Source organism: Aspergillus multicolor (genome assembly GCF_047715735.1).
Source record: "Aspergillus multicolor strain CBS 133.54 unplaced genomic scaffold BDW74scaffold_6, whole genome shotgun sequence".
Taxonomy (NCBI): domain Eukaryota; kingdom Fungi; phylum Ascomycota; class Eurotiomycetes; order Eurotiales; family Aspergillaceae; genus Aspergillus; species Aspergillus multicolor.
In genome coordinates this window covers 1,248,028-1,262,605 of record NW_027395957.1, presented here as the reverse complement: position 1 = coordinate 1,262,605, position 14,578 = coordinate 1,248,028, and the positions used below count along the sequence as shown (strand labels likewise).

At 50.9% G+C, this 14,578-nt stretch overlaps 4 protein-coding genes across 4 annotated transcripts; all 4 read right to left on the bottom strand.

The window, feature by feature from the left end:
* Positions 1 to 494: 494 nt before the first annotated feature.
* Positions 495 to 3,672, bottom strand: BDW74DRAFT_149446 (uncharacterized protein). The gene is made up of 3 exons (XM_073723902.1): positions 3,117 to 3,672; positions 2,927 to 3,039; positions 495 to 2,834 (listed from the first exon to the last, which is right to left on the bottom strand). The coding sequence occupies exons 1-3, from the start codon at positions 3,212 to 3,214 to the stop codon at positions 784 to 786; spliced, it is 2,262 nt and encodes a 753-aa protein (XP_073586292.1). The 5' UTR covers positions 3,215 to 3,672; the 3' UTR covers positions 495 to 783.
* A 221-nt stretch (positions 3,673 to 3,893) lies between these two features.
* BDW74DRAFT_189852 (NPA1/URB1 family protein) lies at positions 3,894 to 7,587 on the bottom strand (the record flags this gene model as incomplete). The annotated part of the gene is made up of 5 exons (XM_073732063.1): positions 3,894 to 4,329; positions 4,384 to 4,710; positions 4,766 to 5,559; positions 5,608 to 7,386; positions 7,440 to 7,587. The coding sequence occupies 5 exons, from the start codon at positions 7,585 to 7,587 to the stop codon at positions 4,012 to 4,014; spliced, it is 3,366 nt and encodes a 1,121-aa protein (XP_073586291.1). The 3' UTR covers positions 3,894 to 4,011.
* A 330-nt stretch (positions 7,588 to 7,917) lies between these two features.
* On the bottom strand, positions 7,918 to 11,961 carry BDW74DRAFT_176316 (putative SNF2 family helicase; the record flags this gene model as incomplete). The annotated part of the gene is made up of 12 exons (XM_073728568.1): positions 7,918 to 8,400; positions 8,461 to 8,675; positions 8,727 to 9,464; positions 9,518 to 9,713; positions 9,773 to 9,860; positions 9,918 to 10,017; positions 10,071 to 10,228; positions 10,292 to 10,411; positions 10,467 to 10,554; positions 10,614 to 10,698; positions 10,753 to 11,629; positions 11,678 to 11,961. The coding sequence occupies 12 exons, from the start codon at positions 11,959 to 11,961 to the stop codon at positions 7,918 to 7,920; spliced, it is 3,432 nt and encodes a 1,143-aa protein (XP_073586290.1).
* An 845-nt stretch (positions 11,962 to 12,806) lies between these two features.
* BDW74DRAFT_125948 (uncharacterized protein) lies at positions 12,807 to 14,175 on the bottom strand. Its single transcript, XM_073722169.1, has one exon. The coding sequence runs from the start codon at positions 13,668 to 13,670 to the stop codon at positions 12,909 to 12,911; it is 762 nt and encodes a 253-aa protein (XP_073586289.1). The 5' UTR covers positions 13,671 to 14,175; the 3' UTR covers positions 12,807 to 12,908.
* Positions 14,176 to 14,578: the final 403 nt, after the last annotated feature.

Below are 14,578 nucleotides of genomic sequence, written 5' to 3'. Positions count from 1 at the left end.
AGACAGAGCTGTAACTCGATTTCATCCATCATGCTGGTGGTTCTACGTCGTCGTTTGCCTTCTGCCAGAGCGGTTCGGAGCTGGAGCTTCAGGCCAGCTATGTGTTGAAATCGATGAACGTGCGCAAATTTCTGGGGTAGAAAGGATGCATGGGATGAGACGTAATGCGGAGTAATAGACAATGGGGAGATGAGCAGGAGGTCGTTTATCGCAGCCGAAGGAGGGGTTGTAATGGGATGCATTGACTACGGGCAGTCCAATCGTTCACTTCAGATAATTTCAGCACTCCTCAAGATGACCGACCTAAGTGATGAAGATAGATATGAAATGCTGACAGTTGAGGTAGAAAGTCGACGAAGGGTAGGTCCAGGGATTGCGGGTGGGTGAATGGGAGAAGGCGATGGGGGGGAACGTGGTGGTGAGCAGGAACGAGGGGGTTGACTGCAACTCTACCAACGACGTGCTACTTCACTAGAAGACTGGAAATTACAAAATTCTGTCCGCAGAGTTCCATTGAGACTATCCTGGCCTAGATAAAGACGAGTACCGCATTAGATCGCATATAAAATCCGAGACATCAACGATCGCTATTACTCTCACAGGCTCGCTTCGAAAGTCAAGTCAACTCAAGGTAGTGACGGTGGAACGCGGATATCCTACCCTGGCAAGGAAGGCGATAAAGATATACAGACTTGGGTATGTTCCTGGGAAGGGGAAGTGTGAGTGTCAAGAAAGCGTACTCCATCGTAGTTTAGAAAACTGCATATCTCCCCTACTCTTCACTTATCTAAATTGTCTGGGTCCCACCATACCGCCTCTGCCATCAGTTCCAACCTGCCCGAACATATCAAGCAAGTGCCTAGAAGACGGCGGCGGCCCCTGGAGTCCCGGGTTCCCATCAAAAGGTCCCATCAAGTTGTCTCCATTGTGCGGCATGGGCGGGAAGCCGCCAGGAGGAGGCCCGTTCATGTAGCCAGGAGGCGGCATCATTCCAGGAGGAATATGACCACGCGGGAACGGCTGGCGCTCATTAAGCGGCATGTTACCGTGCATTGGCATCACGTTAGGGATATAGTTCGGGTTGACGCCCCTGTTCGGAGTTGGTATTCCAGGTGGGGCCAATGGCGCAGAAGGTCCAGCTTGTTGCGGAGGCATATGGTGACCGGCCCAGCCCGGAGGTGGCATGTGTTCAAGTCCAGGAGGACGATGAATTCCCATAGGCGGCGGCGCTTGACCTTGTGGAGCACGACTTCCACCAGGAGTAATCGGAACCTGCGCTCCCTGGGGGAACGGAATCTCGTCAAAGTAGCCCATAGGCGGCCCGTTAGCCGGCCTCCGTCGTAGCTGATCAACGTCAGGCCTCTGCATCGTGGCGATTGCGGGATCGTCCAGGAAGCCTGGACCCTTCATGGAAGGTCCAATTCCGGGAGGATGGGGAATGCCGTCGGGCATATTCATGAGGCCAGGGCTTGGGCCTGCGCTTTGTGGCTGGTTCTGAGGACCTTGGTTTGGGCCAACACCGGGGCTGACTCTCACTTGCTGCATTAGCCGAAGTAAGTGCTGGCTGTCTCTTACTTGTGGTTCCTGGCCAAACATATTCTCTTTGAGTGGGACATTTGCGGCCCGCACAGGGGTATCTTGCATGGGCATTTGCTCTGGGCGCTGCCCCTGGCCCCGTGAAGGAGAGGTCGGGCTGCGCGTTTGCTCTGCATGGACCAAAGGAGGGCGGTTTGATTGAGCGATATTTTGCGTAGGATCATTATGAGGCGTGGCATTGCGCGATTTGCCTCCGCCGAGCATCATCAAAATGCGCTGGAAGCCCTCTTGGTCGGCATCCTGAGATGGATTCAGGGGTGCAGGAGACCTGGAGCTCATTGGCGACTCGGGTTCCTTTGCAGGGCTACCCAGGGGAGGACTAAATAAGCCTGCAAAGCGAGAAGATTTTCCAGGTTTGCCAGCAAATGATTCTTTCTTGACAGCGGATTCGGTAGGAAGAGGTGAGCTGACGTCCTGAGCGGGCTTCGCATCGCCTAGCAGACCAAAAAAACGCTCCATTGTTGTGTCGTGCAGAGCAACACCACCTGGACTGAAGATCTCGCCGTCGGTAGGCCTGGGCTCTGATCTCTGTACAGATTCGGGAATGGGCTCGTTGGGGGACTCTTTTCTTTCTTCGGGTTGGGGTTGGGAAGAGCCAGCCTTCATCTTTTCCTTCCAGCGCTCGAAATCCTCTTGCGTGTGAACCTTCCGGGGCTCATCTCGATCGCTCGCATCTAGCCACTCGGGCTCTTGTTCCAGCTTCGCTCCACGAGTCCACTCACGATCAGCGCCATGTCTGTCGCGGCGCCAGTCGCGGCTGCGAAGTGAAGCCTTCTCTTCTTCCGCGTCGGGTGTTTCTTGTCCATTATCATCGCGGAACCAACTGCCCTCATGTCTAGCACGACCAGGCGGCACCTCTCGGCGAGTGATAAAGCGTCCGTCTTTGTCTTTCGCGCTGCGCTCGGCGTTAGGGTCTCGCGGATCACGAGCCTCCCACCTATCGAATTCTCCATTACGCTTCGGCTTCTTGTCCTGTTCGTCTTGGCCAAGGGTACGACGCGGGCGGCCATTGTTCCAGTCCTCCTTCTCTCCCCTCCGGTTGTTGAATGTCCCCATCTTTCCCTCGCGCCCCGCGAAGTCTCTTTCGCTGGCTTCCCGGTCCTTGTTGAAAAATTTGAATCGGTCATTCTTCGGGTCGTCCGAGGTAGGTAACCGCTCAGTAGCGTCTATAGAGCCTTTACCGGGTATACGCGATGCGGAAGCGAAGGCGGTCTTGGGAGGTCCGAGGACAATGTCCTCTGGGCAGTGTTAGAACAATCATAAACGCTTGCTCATGGATTCCAATTCCCGGAGTCTGGTAACAGCGCAAGAAAGTACGGAGTGATCTCACCTGAATTTGAATTGCGAGATATGTGGCGGGTCTCGAAAAGGCTTGGCCGCCGGCCTGACGTTTCGTTATGGTTGTTGCTTGGGTTTCGCTGAGCTGCACGGTCAGGAAGGGACCTAGGCAGCACCCGTCAAGTCAGCTTCAAACAATGCAAAGGGATATACTATGACTAGGAGGTCATGCGAAATCATACCCCATCCATTCTTCCACCGGAGGTAGATTGGCCGGCCTCGTGACCAGCGGTGACTCGCGCAGCCATATCAGCTCGTCTATTTCGTATCGTCGCGCCATTGCGACGGCAAGTTATGTGGTATTGTTCGCAATCCTCACGTATTGTTCATGTGTTCCGATCGCTCAAGGGACAAGGGAGAAGAGGATAATCGTGGAGTTCGTTCGGTGTGCTGGGGATTGCGGCGAAAGACGAAGTAAGAAGGACGATTGGAATGGAGGCAATTTAGAGCGTCAGGCTGTTCGGAATGAGGAAGGCAGAGTGCGGGTTATGATGCGAATCAATTGGAAGGCGTCAATTTCGGATTTGATGGTCGGTTAGTCGGTGTCGGTCAGGTTGAGGTTGAGGTGCGGATGAGGAGGGGCAGAATTGCCGAATCAGCAGCGGCGAGAGGAACCGAGGAAACTGGGAGTTGTGGATAGTCGCAGGTTGTTGGAGTATATAATCAGAGTGAGATATGACTTTGAAGCTTTCAAAGGAGGTATTGAAATGGAAGGGTGGAGGGTAAGGGGAGTTAAGGCGATGAGCCAAGGTTGTCGAAGTCTGAAGTTTCGCGGCCCCCAAAGTGGAAAGAAAACGGGCAGTCCACCACGGCTGGAACAACACACTCTGCAGCTGGTCCATGTAGACGATGCCACCACTACACAGGATATTTGCTAATTCACACCTTTTCACATGTGTCGATGAGATTACGAGTGGTATCAGTTTTCTTTACTTCTTTTACCAAGACACCAACACAGACTAGGTACGATTTCTGCCGCAAAACCAGGCGAAATATATCCATGGATTACAAAACTCAACTTTATGCCAACACTATATGGGTATATTGTCCAGGTTCATCCTTCTCACCTTAGCCAGTCTAAGCAGTGATTTGCTCGACCGCTCGTTGTACAGCACCTCCGCTCCATGTTCCGGTCCGATCATTGTCCGCCGATTGATATAATGACTGCGCCATCGCTGTCAGCGTGGACGCATCCCTGCCAGTAACTGCCGGGAGCTGAGTCTGTACCCAGCTGATGATACCAGCTCTTGTGATGAGAGTTGTGCTGCCCTGGACCTGGGTCGAGCGGTACACTAAATGCAGAATCTTCTTCTTCGCAGAGAACCCAGCACCCGGTGAATCGTAGAATGACAGGACTCTTTCGAAAACGTTGGCTCGGCGATAGATCTCCATATCCTAGTTGAAGTGTTAGACATCATCAGTACTCCACGATTGGCCATATGAACATACCCGTTCTGTTCTCAGACCCTTAATGAGCAAGTCCAATAACCACGCAATTTCTTCAAAGTAGCCGTCATCCAACTCCGGCTCATGAAGCAGAATCTTGTCGATCCAGTAAGATGGAACCTTCTCCACCTCCCACAAAGGTGCCTTCTGCAGGAACTTATTGACCTTTCCGTAAAGTTTATGCATCGGGTCCACAAGCACCGAAAGACAGCTAGAAGCACATTCTCCCACTATCCGCGGCACAGGGGTCTCAACCCCAATCTGTTTGATTGTCTCGAGAAACTCTCCAGTAAGAATGTAAGCAGTCCGCCATTCGGCGTATTTAGATTCCTGCAGCCCAGAGTTAGCCATGCGCAACAAAATATATAAACAGTGCGAGTAGTACCTTAAGCTTCATCATGAAGCGCGAGATGTTCAGAAGCGCCTGTCGTCGAACTTCTTCGTGCTCAGAACACAGGCAGAGTAAGAGTTCCCCTACCCGACCCTCTTCCAAAGATTCCTCTAGCTCCTTCTGCTCCCACCGGTGCAGTTCATTATGAGTAGTGCCCTCAACCGGCAGAGCCCCAAACGTTTCTTCAAGGTCCAAGTCTTGCCATTCTTTCTTGGGAGCGGAGGGTGTTTGCCCCGATGATTCAGTATCGGTTTTATTCCCGTCCTGTTCGTCCTCTTCGCATCCTTTTAAGGCCTTCTTAAAACGAGACTTCAACTTCTTCTCCTCGGTGGCATCGACTAATGCATCCCGAGCCGCCTTGAGGCCTTGTAGGCTCTCCCCAGAAGAATGAAGGTTTTTGAGCAAAGCAGCGATGAATTCCGCCACGCTCTTTTGAGTGTCTGCATTTCCAGCTTTGACGACAAAAGGCCACTGCTCAATCACCGCGGCCACGAGAGCACCGAGTGGCTGGGAATTGTCGACCAGGGACTCGACTAGGTCTTGGTAATGGACAGGTTTCTTTGCTGTGCGACACACGCAGTTGTCGAAAAACGCCAATTGGTGCCCCAAGGCTTCGGAGTCCGCGGCGTCAAAGCTAGGCAGGATGGCAGAGAAGCTTGGTAGGCGAATAGCCGAGTGTTCTGCCAGCACATTTGTAAGAAGCTTGTGGATTTCCTTGAAAGACTCCCCAGATGTAGCATTGATCAGGACTTTTAAGATGGAGGTGAACGCAGAAAACTGCATGGATCCTGCTCTTGCGTTAGAACTATTGTTGAGATTGATGACAGGAGGCTTACCAGGTTGATTCCACCAGCGCAAGGATGCTGATTGCTGGGCGATCTTGAGAATATTTTGCAGTTGACTTATCAAGAGCTCGGTATCTTCCGAATCGAGGTTTCCTTCGTCCAGTCTTTTCAGGATGTCGACGAGGACAAGGGAGACATCAAAGCCCTCCTCAAAAGCCGCATCTGGCATGACTTCATAAAAGCAAGCAAGTAGCTCGGAGACCGCCTCCTGCTGTTGCAGATCATCCTTGCCTGTTCTTCGGAACAAAGTCACAACGTCCTTCATCTGAGGGCATCTATGACCGAACTCGACAACCAACTTGTCAGCGGCCTGAGTCCACAAATGCTGACCGGCGCCATGGTTGCCATTGAAGATCTTCAGAGTCGCCCGCAGCTTGTTGAAAGACATAGTCAAGATTCTCACTGCGAAAAGAGTGATAATCTCTGCGTTCATGTTGAAACAACGGGTTAGGACTTTTTGTGTAAGCGGACGTGGGAGAATATTTTCAATGACAATCGAGACCGGTGGGGGCATGGCAGGTAGTTTATCCTTCCATCCACAGTTAGCAGGAACTGGTAGGCTGACTGTAGAGAAAAGGACAGTTGATTCTGCCATCCATGAGGGTGTCGGCTTCGGATCCGCCATGAAGAGAGATTTTTTGGTATAGTAATCAGCAATCAGCTCGGGCGCTGCTTTGAAGATGGCTAGTAGCAACTCGATTTGCAGGCTATCTGAGTCCGGACGAAGAACCTGAATAAGGTAAGACAGCGTGCCATTACGAACAGGTACTGATTCCCGGTACTTGTCCAGGTATACTGCAGAGTCAAGCCCTAGGTCAATTGATGCATCGTCGTCGACCGGAAGTGACTCCGGATCAGTGTTGTTGGGATACCATCCCATCTCAGGCAGTAAAACGCCATGCTCGGTTTTCGTGCAGACAGTCATCAGAATCCTGTGTGTCTCGTCGGCAAGGGACAAGCCGGTCGTATTTTCTTGCTCAGACTCGCGGTCATAACCGTAGAGGGTGACCAGTCTCTCCAGGTTCCAACGACTGAAGAACTTGGTTTTAGTATTCCGAGAAAGCGAGCTATCCTGGATTACATCTCTTTCGATTGCTTTAACGATATCAATAACCATCTCCCGCGGGTCTTTTCTTAGATGCTCAAGGAACGCTCTCATGACCTTTTGCTGCTCGATGATATCGGTTTTATTGGCGGCCTGCTGGAATCTAAGGTTCGCAAGAACATATCGCTGAGCATTGCGCCTCAATGTAGAGGCCTGGGGGTCGTCAGAACTCTCTTCAAGCTGTGCTTTGTTCGGTGTTAGAAACACGTCCATGCGCTTAAAAGTGATGTAGCGCGCTAGGTAGAGTTGCCGCGCGACAGCGCCGCCATCGAAACTGACAATCTCTGTAAGAAGACGGAGACAGGGGGAAATCAAATGCTCCTTAGACTTATTGGCGGTGATGCCACGGTTGAACAGCCGTAACTGGTCCTTTTGCAGCAAATGCTTGCACAGGGCGATACCAAACTCGCGGAAATCCAGATTGCTGGATACGGTCTTGATGAATATGGCAAGAACAGAAGGCACTGAAGTCAGTAAAGATTCATTGCTACTGCTGTCGGCAAAGTTCCAGGTCTGAATGATCTCCGGAAAGCAGATTGGTTCTTCTGTGTTGCGAAAAATTTGCGTGTCACAGTACGCCTTGAGGATGCGGAATTTTTTTGCTTTCTCGCCCTCGTTCTCTGTTTGTCCTATAGACGTAAGAAACTCTTTGAATTTCTTGATTCCTGTGTCGTCATGGTTAACATCTGGTTGATCATCCAGGCTTGGCTATGCCTACCTTGCTTTGATTCTACAACATTTTGTTGGAACAATAGCAGCGATTGTAGCTGTGTATGTGATGTTATGGGAGACGGGTCCTCAACCCCCTGCGGAGTGTCAAGTTTCCTCCGCTTAGCGGAATGGAATCGATTATCATCATGAGACATGGTGGCCTTGAAAATAAAATGAAATTTTATTGTTTGATATAGCGTCGACCGGCCCAGATAATTTGGAATCGGCGGAGCAAAAAATCGAAGATGCTGGATTGGGAAAATCCATGCCGCCGCTTTAACGGAAATTCTGGAGGAACAATTTTCCATGCTGGCCATGTCCCCGATAGAGACGGCAATCGCAAACCACCAACAAACCTGGGGGATAGGTCCTCGACTTTCAAAGGTCAAGAACTTCACGTAAGCTAAGCTACGGAGTATGATGGTCCGTCTCCTCATTTCTAATGTCAAATGTCAAAGAATGTCAAAACATCAGTCTCAAATTCCTCACTTCGCGGTTTTATGAACCGCCTTCCCTTGAGCCAGCACTTCCTTGATCTTTCCCCTCCGTTGCCCGAGTTTCGGCTTCGCAGTCAGTCGTCCTGAGGGATCTTCCTCGACCTCGGCGAACAGCTTCAAGAGCTCAATGACCGTGTCCCTTTTCAGGAGAACTTGGTCTCCCATCGTGCTGGTAATTTCCTCCGTTTTCCTAGTTTGGAGATCCATCATGTATTCGTCTATTGATCCTTTGACTACCATCTTGACGCATTCGACCTTCTTCAATTGTCCATGTCGAATCAAGCGGCAGAAAGCTTGATTTTGGATGGCTTCATTCCACCAAAGGTCCACGAGTACACACTTGTTTGCCGGCGTCATATCAAGTCCCGTGCCACCTGTGGCAAGGCTGACAATCAGGATTGTAATGTCGGGGCTATTGTGGAAGTCTTCAAGGCTCTGGTGCCGCGCTGGGATTGTCATATCGCCATACAACTACGAATATCGTAGTTAGTTAATGTTGGATATGCACAGGGGCTTGGCTCCGCCACTTACGCATCGATATCCCCAATGTTCTTCTTCACACATCTCTGCAAGGATTCTGATAAAGTTCTTGAATTGAGTGAAGATGACCACCTTGGTGGATTTGTTGCCTCTCTTCCATCTTTGAATGATGCTCTTGATCCTGGCTAGCTTTGCACTGGGCATTCTAGCACCACACGCGCGAATCCAGTCTTCATGCTCTTCTCTATTATCGTCTTCGGTATTGCCTGTAAGAGTCAGCTTGGGGTGTCGGTGAAGAGCTAATAACAGAAGCTTACTGTTCTTTTTTGCCCTGCCTTTTCGGCTCGTCAGCTCCCTTCTTTCCTGGGTTTGCGCAGCTAGCGTTGTTGGGTTTTCCGGTTCGGGCACCGGCTCTGACGCTGACACTGCCTTTTCCTGTTCACTATTCGGAAGACGAATGGCGAAGTCAACTGGGCTCGTGCATCGATGACATATCGGCTTAGGTTCTTGCGTGTCCTCAGAGCTCGGGTCTTCATTCATGGCGCTCTCAGCGGCTCTATAAAGCGTCACATAGCATCCTTGACAGTACCCATGTAGGCAAGATGTCAGAGCTGCCTCTTTCGGAACCTCCTTGCAGTTTGGGCACATGGTCATGTCAGAAAGCTCAACCCATTTGCGATCCTTGTTGTATTCCTCGGCCAACTTTTTGAATCTTTCGAGCAGGTTCGGATCCTCCCTGAATATGCTGCTGTCGCTGTCTTCCATTACGTTTAGTCGATCGTCGTGACGCTTTTTCACCAGGTTGTCGTAGTCAGTCTTTGCCGCGACAAGCATAGTAACGATCTCGGAAGAGGTGGAATCGGTAACGCCATTTCTAGCGACCACTTTCCGTGAAATATTACTCAATTGTCCCATCAGAGTGCCTTCGGGGCGTAGGAGATACTTAAGGATCCGTTGCACCGTGAGCGGGTGATTGCAGAACATCCTCAATCGAAGGATCATCGACAGTATGCAATTGGACTGGGCCTCCTTGTCCCTGCGGGTGCCTCCCATCTCTGTGTTGCTGTTAGAAAATGCAAGGTTCTAATCCAGTTGATAGGAATCTTACCATTAATGCTTTCGAGGAACATCTGCACAATGGCCTCGTATATGATCCACTCCGCTTCGCAGAACTCGGCGATGAGCCTGGTTTCCTTGACATCTGGGAGGGCGAGGATAGGACGCGTAAAGAGTCGGCTGGAATGCGTGCGGCGGCACATATAGGCTCGAAGCATGTTGCTCAATCGCTCGTCCCCTAGCGTTTCCTGAAACCGGTATCAGTACTTGCTTTTTTTCCCTCTAGGGCAGAGGCCGGACTGCTTACGTTGCGAAAGAAGGAAACAAAATCCTGATATGTCGCTATTCCAGGGACATTGAGGAAGGCAAATGGGGGATACCATTCGTCGTTGGAGCTATAAAGGTTAGTTCAACCATCACCATCACGACATTATCAAGTCCTAAGGACTTACTTTGTGATGGGCGTTCCTGACACAAGCCACTTGTGTCGACCGGTAAGGCCACGGACAGCAATCGACACATCTGATTTCCGATTCTTGATCGTGTGAGCCTCTATACAGGCAGATTAGCATCTGCATGGTCTAACTCTAGACGAGATTTCTCACCGTCAAGCACGATTCTATGGAACTTGATGTGATGCAAGGGACCACGATTGTCCTTGAATATCTCTGCCCATTGCTCTCTCAACATTGCCTCATTAGCGAGCTCCAATGCAGGTTTGAACTTCGGATATGATCGTCGAACTTCCTCGTAAGTTGTGATTCTGGTCAGAGTATTAGCTATACGCCAAATCCCAGGCCTGGTCCTGTTCAGCAGCAAGACTTACACGACACTGTAGCTATTCAGGTCCTCAACGTCATTGAGCGTCTCCAGTTTCGCCCTCGCGTGGTAGTTGACAACTCGGCCAATTGCTGTGCCGTCGCAATGTTTCCGTATCTCATCCATCCTTGAGAACAGTTAGATGACCATGAGCACAGAATATACCACGGCTTACAACGTACCAGTGCTTAGTGAGGACCGACGGCACTACAAGCAGAGTGGTTCGAACTGGATCGTACGGGTCTGAGGGGGGTCCATCGAGGATATTGGCTGCAAAATTGTAAGACTTGCACCAAGGGGACATGGTCAGCCCCCTGGGACTAACGTACCCAATGCCGCAATGGTCTTTCCGAACCCCATTTCGTCGCAATAGAGGCCACCCTTGGGCTCTAAAGGCGAGTTCTCACGGTCACGCTTTCCGGATTAGCTGTGGTTCCCGGGGTCTTTATTATGTCTGGGGTCACTTACCATAAACCCGCAGCCAATCACCTGGTAGTTGTATAGGCCCTGTTTGAGCCCCTTCATCATCCATTTGCAGTCGTCGTCGTCAACCTTGTCATCGCTCCGTTTAGCCTTCTTGAGTCGATGTGTAAACTTCTTCAAGGCATCGTTAAGCAGCTCAGCATCGGCTTCGGCCACTTCCTGGTCTTTAGTAGGGATACTAGCAATGATTTCTGCGAGGACGTCCTGTCGCTTGGTGGCCGTGATGCCTGTGAGAGCTGGCATAGACGCACTAGCATGTGCTTCCTCAATCACGTTAGACGACACGTTCATTGGCGTTGATACAGCGACGGCCTTGCTCTTCGTCTTTCGCTTCTTGGCTGGCGGGCCAGCTTTCCTAGCAGGGTGGGCAGGATTAATTGGATCGGCCACCGCTTTGCGCTTTCTACCTCCTCGCAGCTTCTCCAGGATCGGTTCGAACCCAACTTCCATGCTTTTCCTGTACTCGGCAGCGGAGAGGCGATTGGGGCGTCTTCTCTTGATAACAGGAAACATCGGGAGCGGCGCCGGAGGTGGTACGGGGGTCATTGTCTGCTGATCTTGGTTGGTACCCTGGCCGTTACCCTCATTGTGGTCCCTCAGCAACATGAGCCGATCTTCAAGACTTTGCTCCTGTGGGACAAAAATCTCATTATCCGCCTCTGGCTCCTGCGCCTGTGCATTCTGCTCGTCCTGCAAGACCTGCGCGTTGCGCTGCTCCGCATCCTCTAGGTCTTGTAAATGCTTGCGCTGCTTCGAGATCTCCCGCTGGATTTCCCACTTCCGCTTTGCAGTCGCGTATTCGACTTTATGAGCCAGGGTCGGGGTAGGCAGATCTTTGAACCACCTCTCGATGGACTCGAATCTGCAAGGCTGTCAGCATCTCTAATCATGTCTTATGTCAGTGACTTACTCCTCCTGCGCGTCTCTATACTGCGCGTCATCTTTGGACTCCAACTCGGGCGTCGGGACATGGTCGGGCAGGGGCTCGCCGTTGAGATCGGTGATAGGTGGGAGGGCCGGGACTTCATTGTTGGAGGTATCCTGTGGGATTTGTACGCCTTTTATCGTGCTTATGAGGGCACGAGCGCGGTCGAGCGCGTCTTTGGCATATACTGGCAGTCGGCGCTCTCGTGCGGCCGCTAGACGCTCTGTTGCAAGGAAGGGGAATTGCGGGGGCACTTGGACTTCCGCCATTGTGCTTGGATCTGTTCAAGATAGGAAGTATGATGGTGACTTCGGGGTGGTGGCTGAGGATCGTGGTGAGAAGATAGACACATATAGAAGGATTCAATGGAGAAAGATATCGTCGAAAAAATGTCTGTATTTGACCTTTAAGAGGCAAATAGAGAAAGGTGATAAGTAGGTGCATGAGATTTAGAGGAGAAGAGGCGTATTGGATTCTGTATCTAGGAAGTATATAGAAGATGAAGGGCAAGGTAGAGAGGCCCCATAAGTATACCAGAACTAGGCAAACATATGTAGGAAGGATGGAGGAAAGGCGCTGTCAAGGACCTTATATAGTAATCAAGTGAGATGATATCTGAGGTTGAACTGAAGCACCAGTGATATAAAGAGGTTAGAGCGCAGCAATTTGACACGGACGAAAATAGCCCAAACGGAGGATGTATCCAAGGGGTGATGAGCCCTAGCCCAACTAAACGACATAAGTCCGAATCAAGACCGGCCGTGGGTTAAGCATATTTAGTGATTCTGTAGTATTCCAAGATTTGACTCATAAGCCAGGAAAGGAACCATGGCCGAACTTCATCTTTGTATAGTCGAGTCTTCTAGACTATCGTTGCGTTGTGGTGATCCTCAACAAACTTCAGCACATTTGTAGGGCTAGAAGCAATTCTGAACTACTATGTAACCGTATCTCGTGTTCAACGAGATATAATGTCACATCAAATTATCCAAGCTGCGCACAATAAACATTAAGCTACGGAGTATGCGAGTGACTCTATCTACAAAAGTATATGTCAGAATCGCGGCTCAACAGGTATTATTCAAAGTATCCCTTAACACAATACAGTGGACCATAACGAAGCTCGTAGTACCCAGCAGACAAACAATATATCCATCATCAATGTCGGACCGGTCCTTGACGAGCCTTAACATGGTCCATCAGTGACTATACCCGCTTAGATGGCAAAACGTCTCTTCGCAGCAGCAGTAGGGGAGATAGATGGAGAGGCGACGGAGCTAGAAGGTCCCGCGGCTGCAGAAGTCCGGTTACCAACACTTCCAACGAGCGGGCCGATGAAGAATGGCTGATTGCAAGGGCTCGAAGGCGGCGACACGCAGTCGTCAAGGTACCGGCCAAGTCGTCCGGACTCATTGCCAGAGCCGAGAACATAGGCCGGGTTGAAGGCGGGCACCAAGGACGATATGTTGGAAGGGAAGATGACACCCTTTAGCTCCGCGGCGAGCCAAGTTGCATCGGCAGTGTGCACGGCTGCCAGTCTAGCGAGTATTAAGGAGACTTCCGGGGACTGGGTGTAGGCGGTGGCGCCAATGAGAGCGGCGGCAACGTCGCCCTCGAGCGTGAGGGCATTCTTCACGTATTGCTCGCCGCTAGAAACCCTTGGGACCGAGTAGTCGCATCTTGGGTTGGAGAAGCCAGGGACTTTGGCGCCAACAACCTGCAGAGCTCGAACACCCAGGCGGTTCTGTCTTTGAATACCGAGGATGTTTTGGTAGTATTCGACTCTGGAACCGTTGGTGGCATCGTGCAAGAAAGTCTGATTGATGGGCTGGGAGGTATAGTATCTCTCAAGGAGACCCTGCAGCGCATATGCGTATTCGACAACCTCGGCGTCCGATGATTTGGGAGAACAGCTGGTGTTCTGAGCAAGTGCGGTCTCCGCGAGTAGGAGACTGCCCAACATAGAGAAGAAGCGCATGGTGGCTGATCAGACTTTCAACCGAGTTTTTAAATCTTGAGTAGAAGAGTAACCAATGTCAGATCAGCAAGCTGCTTCAACTTTGGGAGAACAGTACTCATATAAGTATGATATGTGGAGTTAGCTGGCAGCCGCGGGGTACCTCGCAATCAGAGCGACGTGAGTGCAGCTATATGATGCAATTGAACTATGCGAGAGGGCCGAAGCTGGCTCTGCGCCTGAGCGGGTGCGCCGAAGCTTAAGCCGACCTTTGCATCATCACATACCCTGGCGCGATGCTCTCATAGGCAGAGAGAAGACCACCCTAAGCGGCGGGGACTGCGGACTTCTCATCCGCCATTGACAGCAAGCAGAGCGCATTGAATGCTGGTTCATAATATGGCCACTGTGATATCATGACCTGCCATGATCACGGTAAAGCCGCTTGCAGTCAAAGATGCAGTCTCGGCCAACTTTGGTGTAATCGAGTTCGATCCATCGCGTTCTGCCCTTACCCATAGAAGACTATATCCTTCAGTGAGATCTTGGAGACAAGTGATGATCTAGATCAGGATCCAAGATCGGCATCTCAATCTGGCTTTGTCCTTTGGTCAGTCTGCGGATGGTGCGGAAGACACAACCATGAAACCAGACGGGGTGTTGTATGGGTCTGGGTCAACCAAGACACGTGATCTAATCTGCGCGGGGACTTAGCAAGACTCAGACAGACGGACTAGTTTGAACTCGCGTGGATTCTTCAATCCAGTTTCATTGAAAAATCATTCTATGCCATGTAGTATCAGGTGACCAAAGATAACACTCACTACCTGAGTGGCGGTTACACAAGCAATCGAGATAAGATAAGCCAACCAAAGCAGGGAAACGAAACCATCAGAAAAGGACTCTCAGAGACATATGCTCCCCAAGGT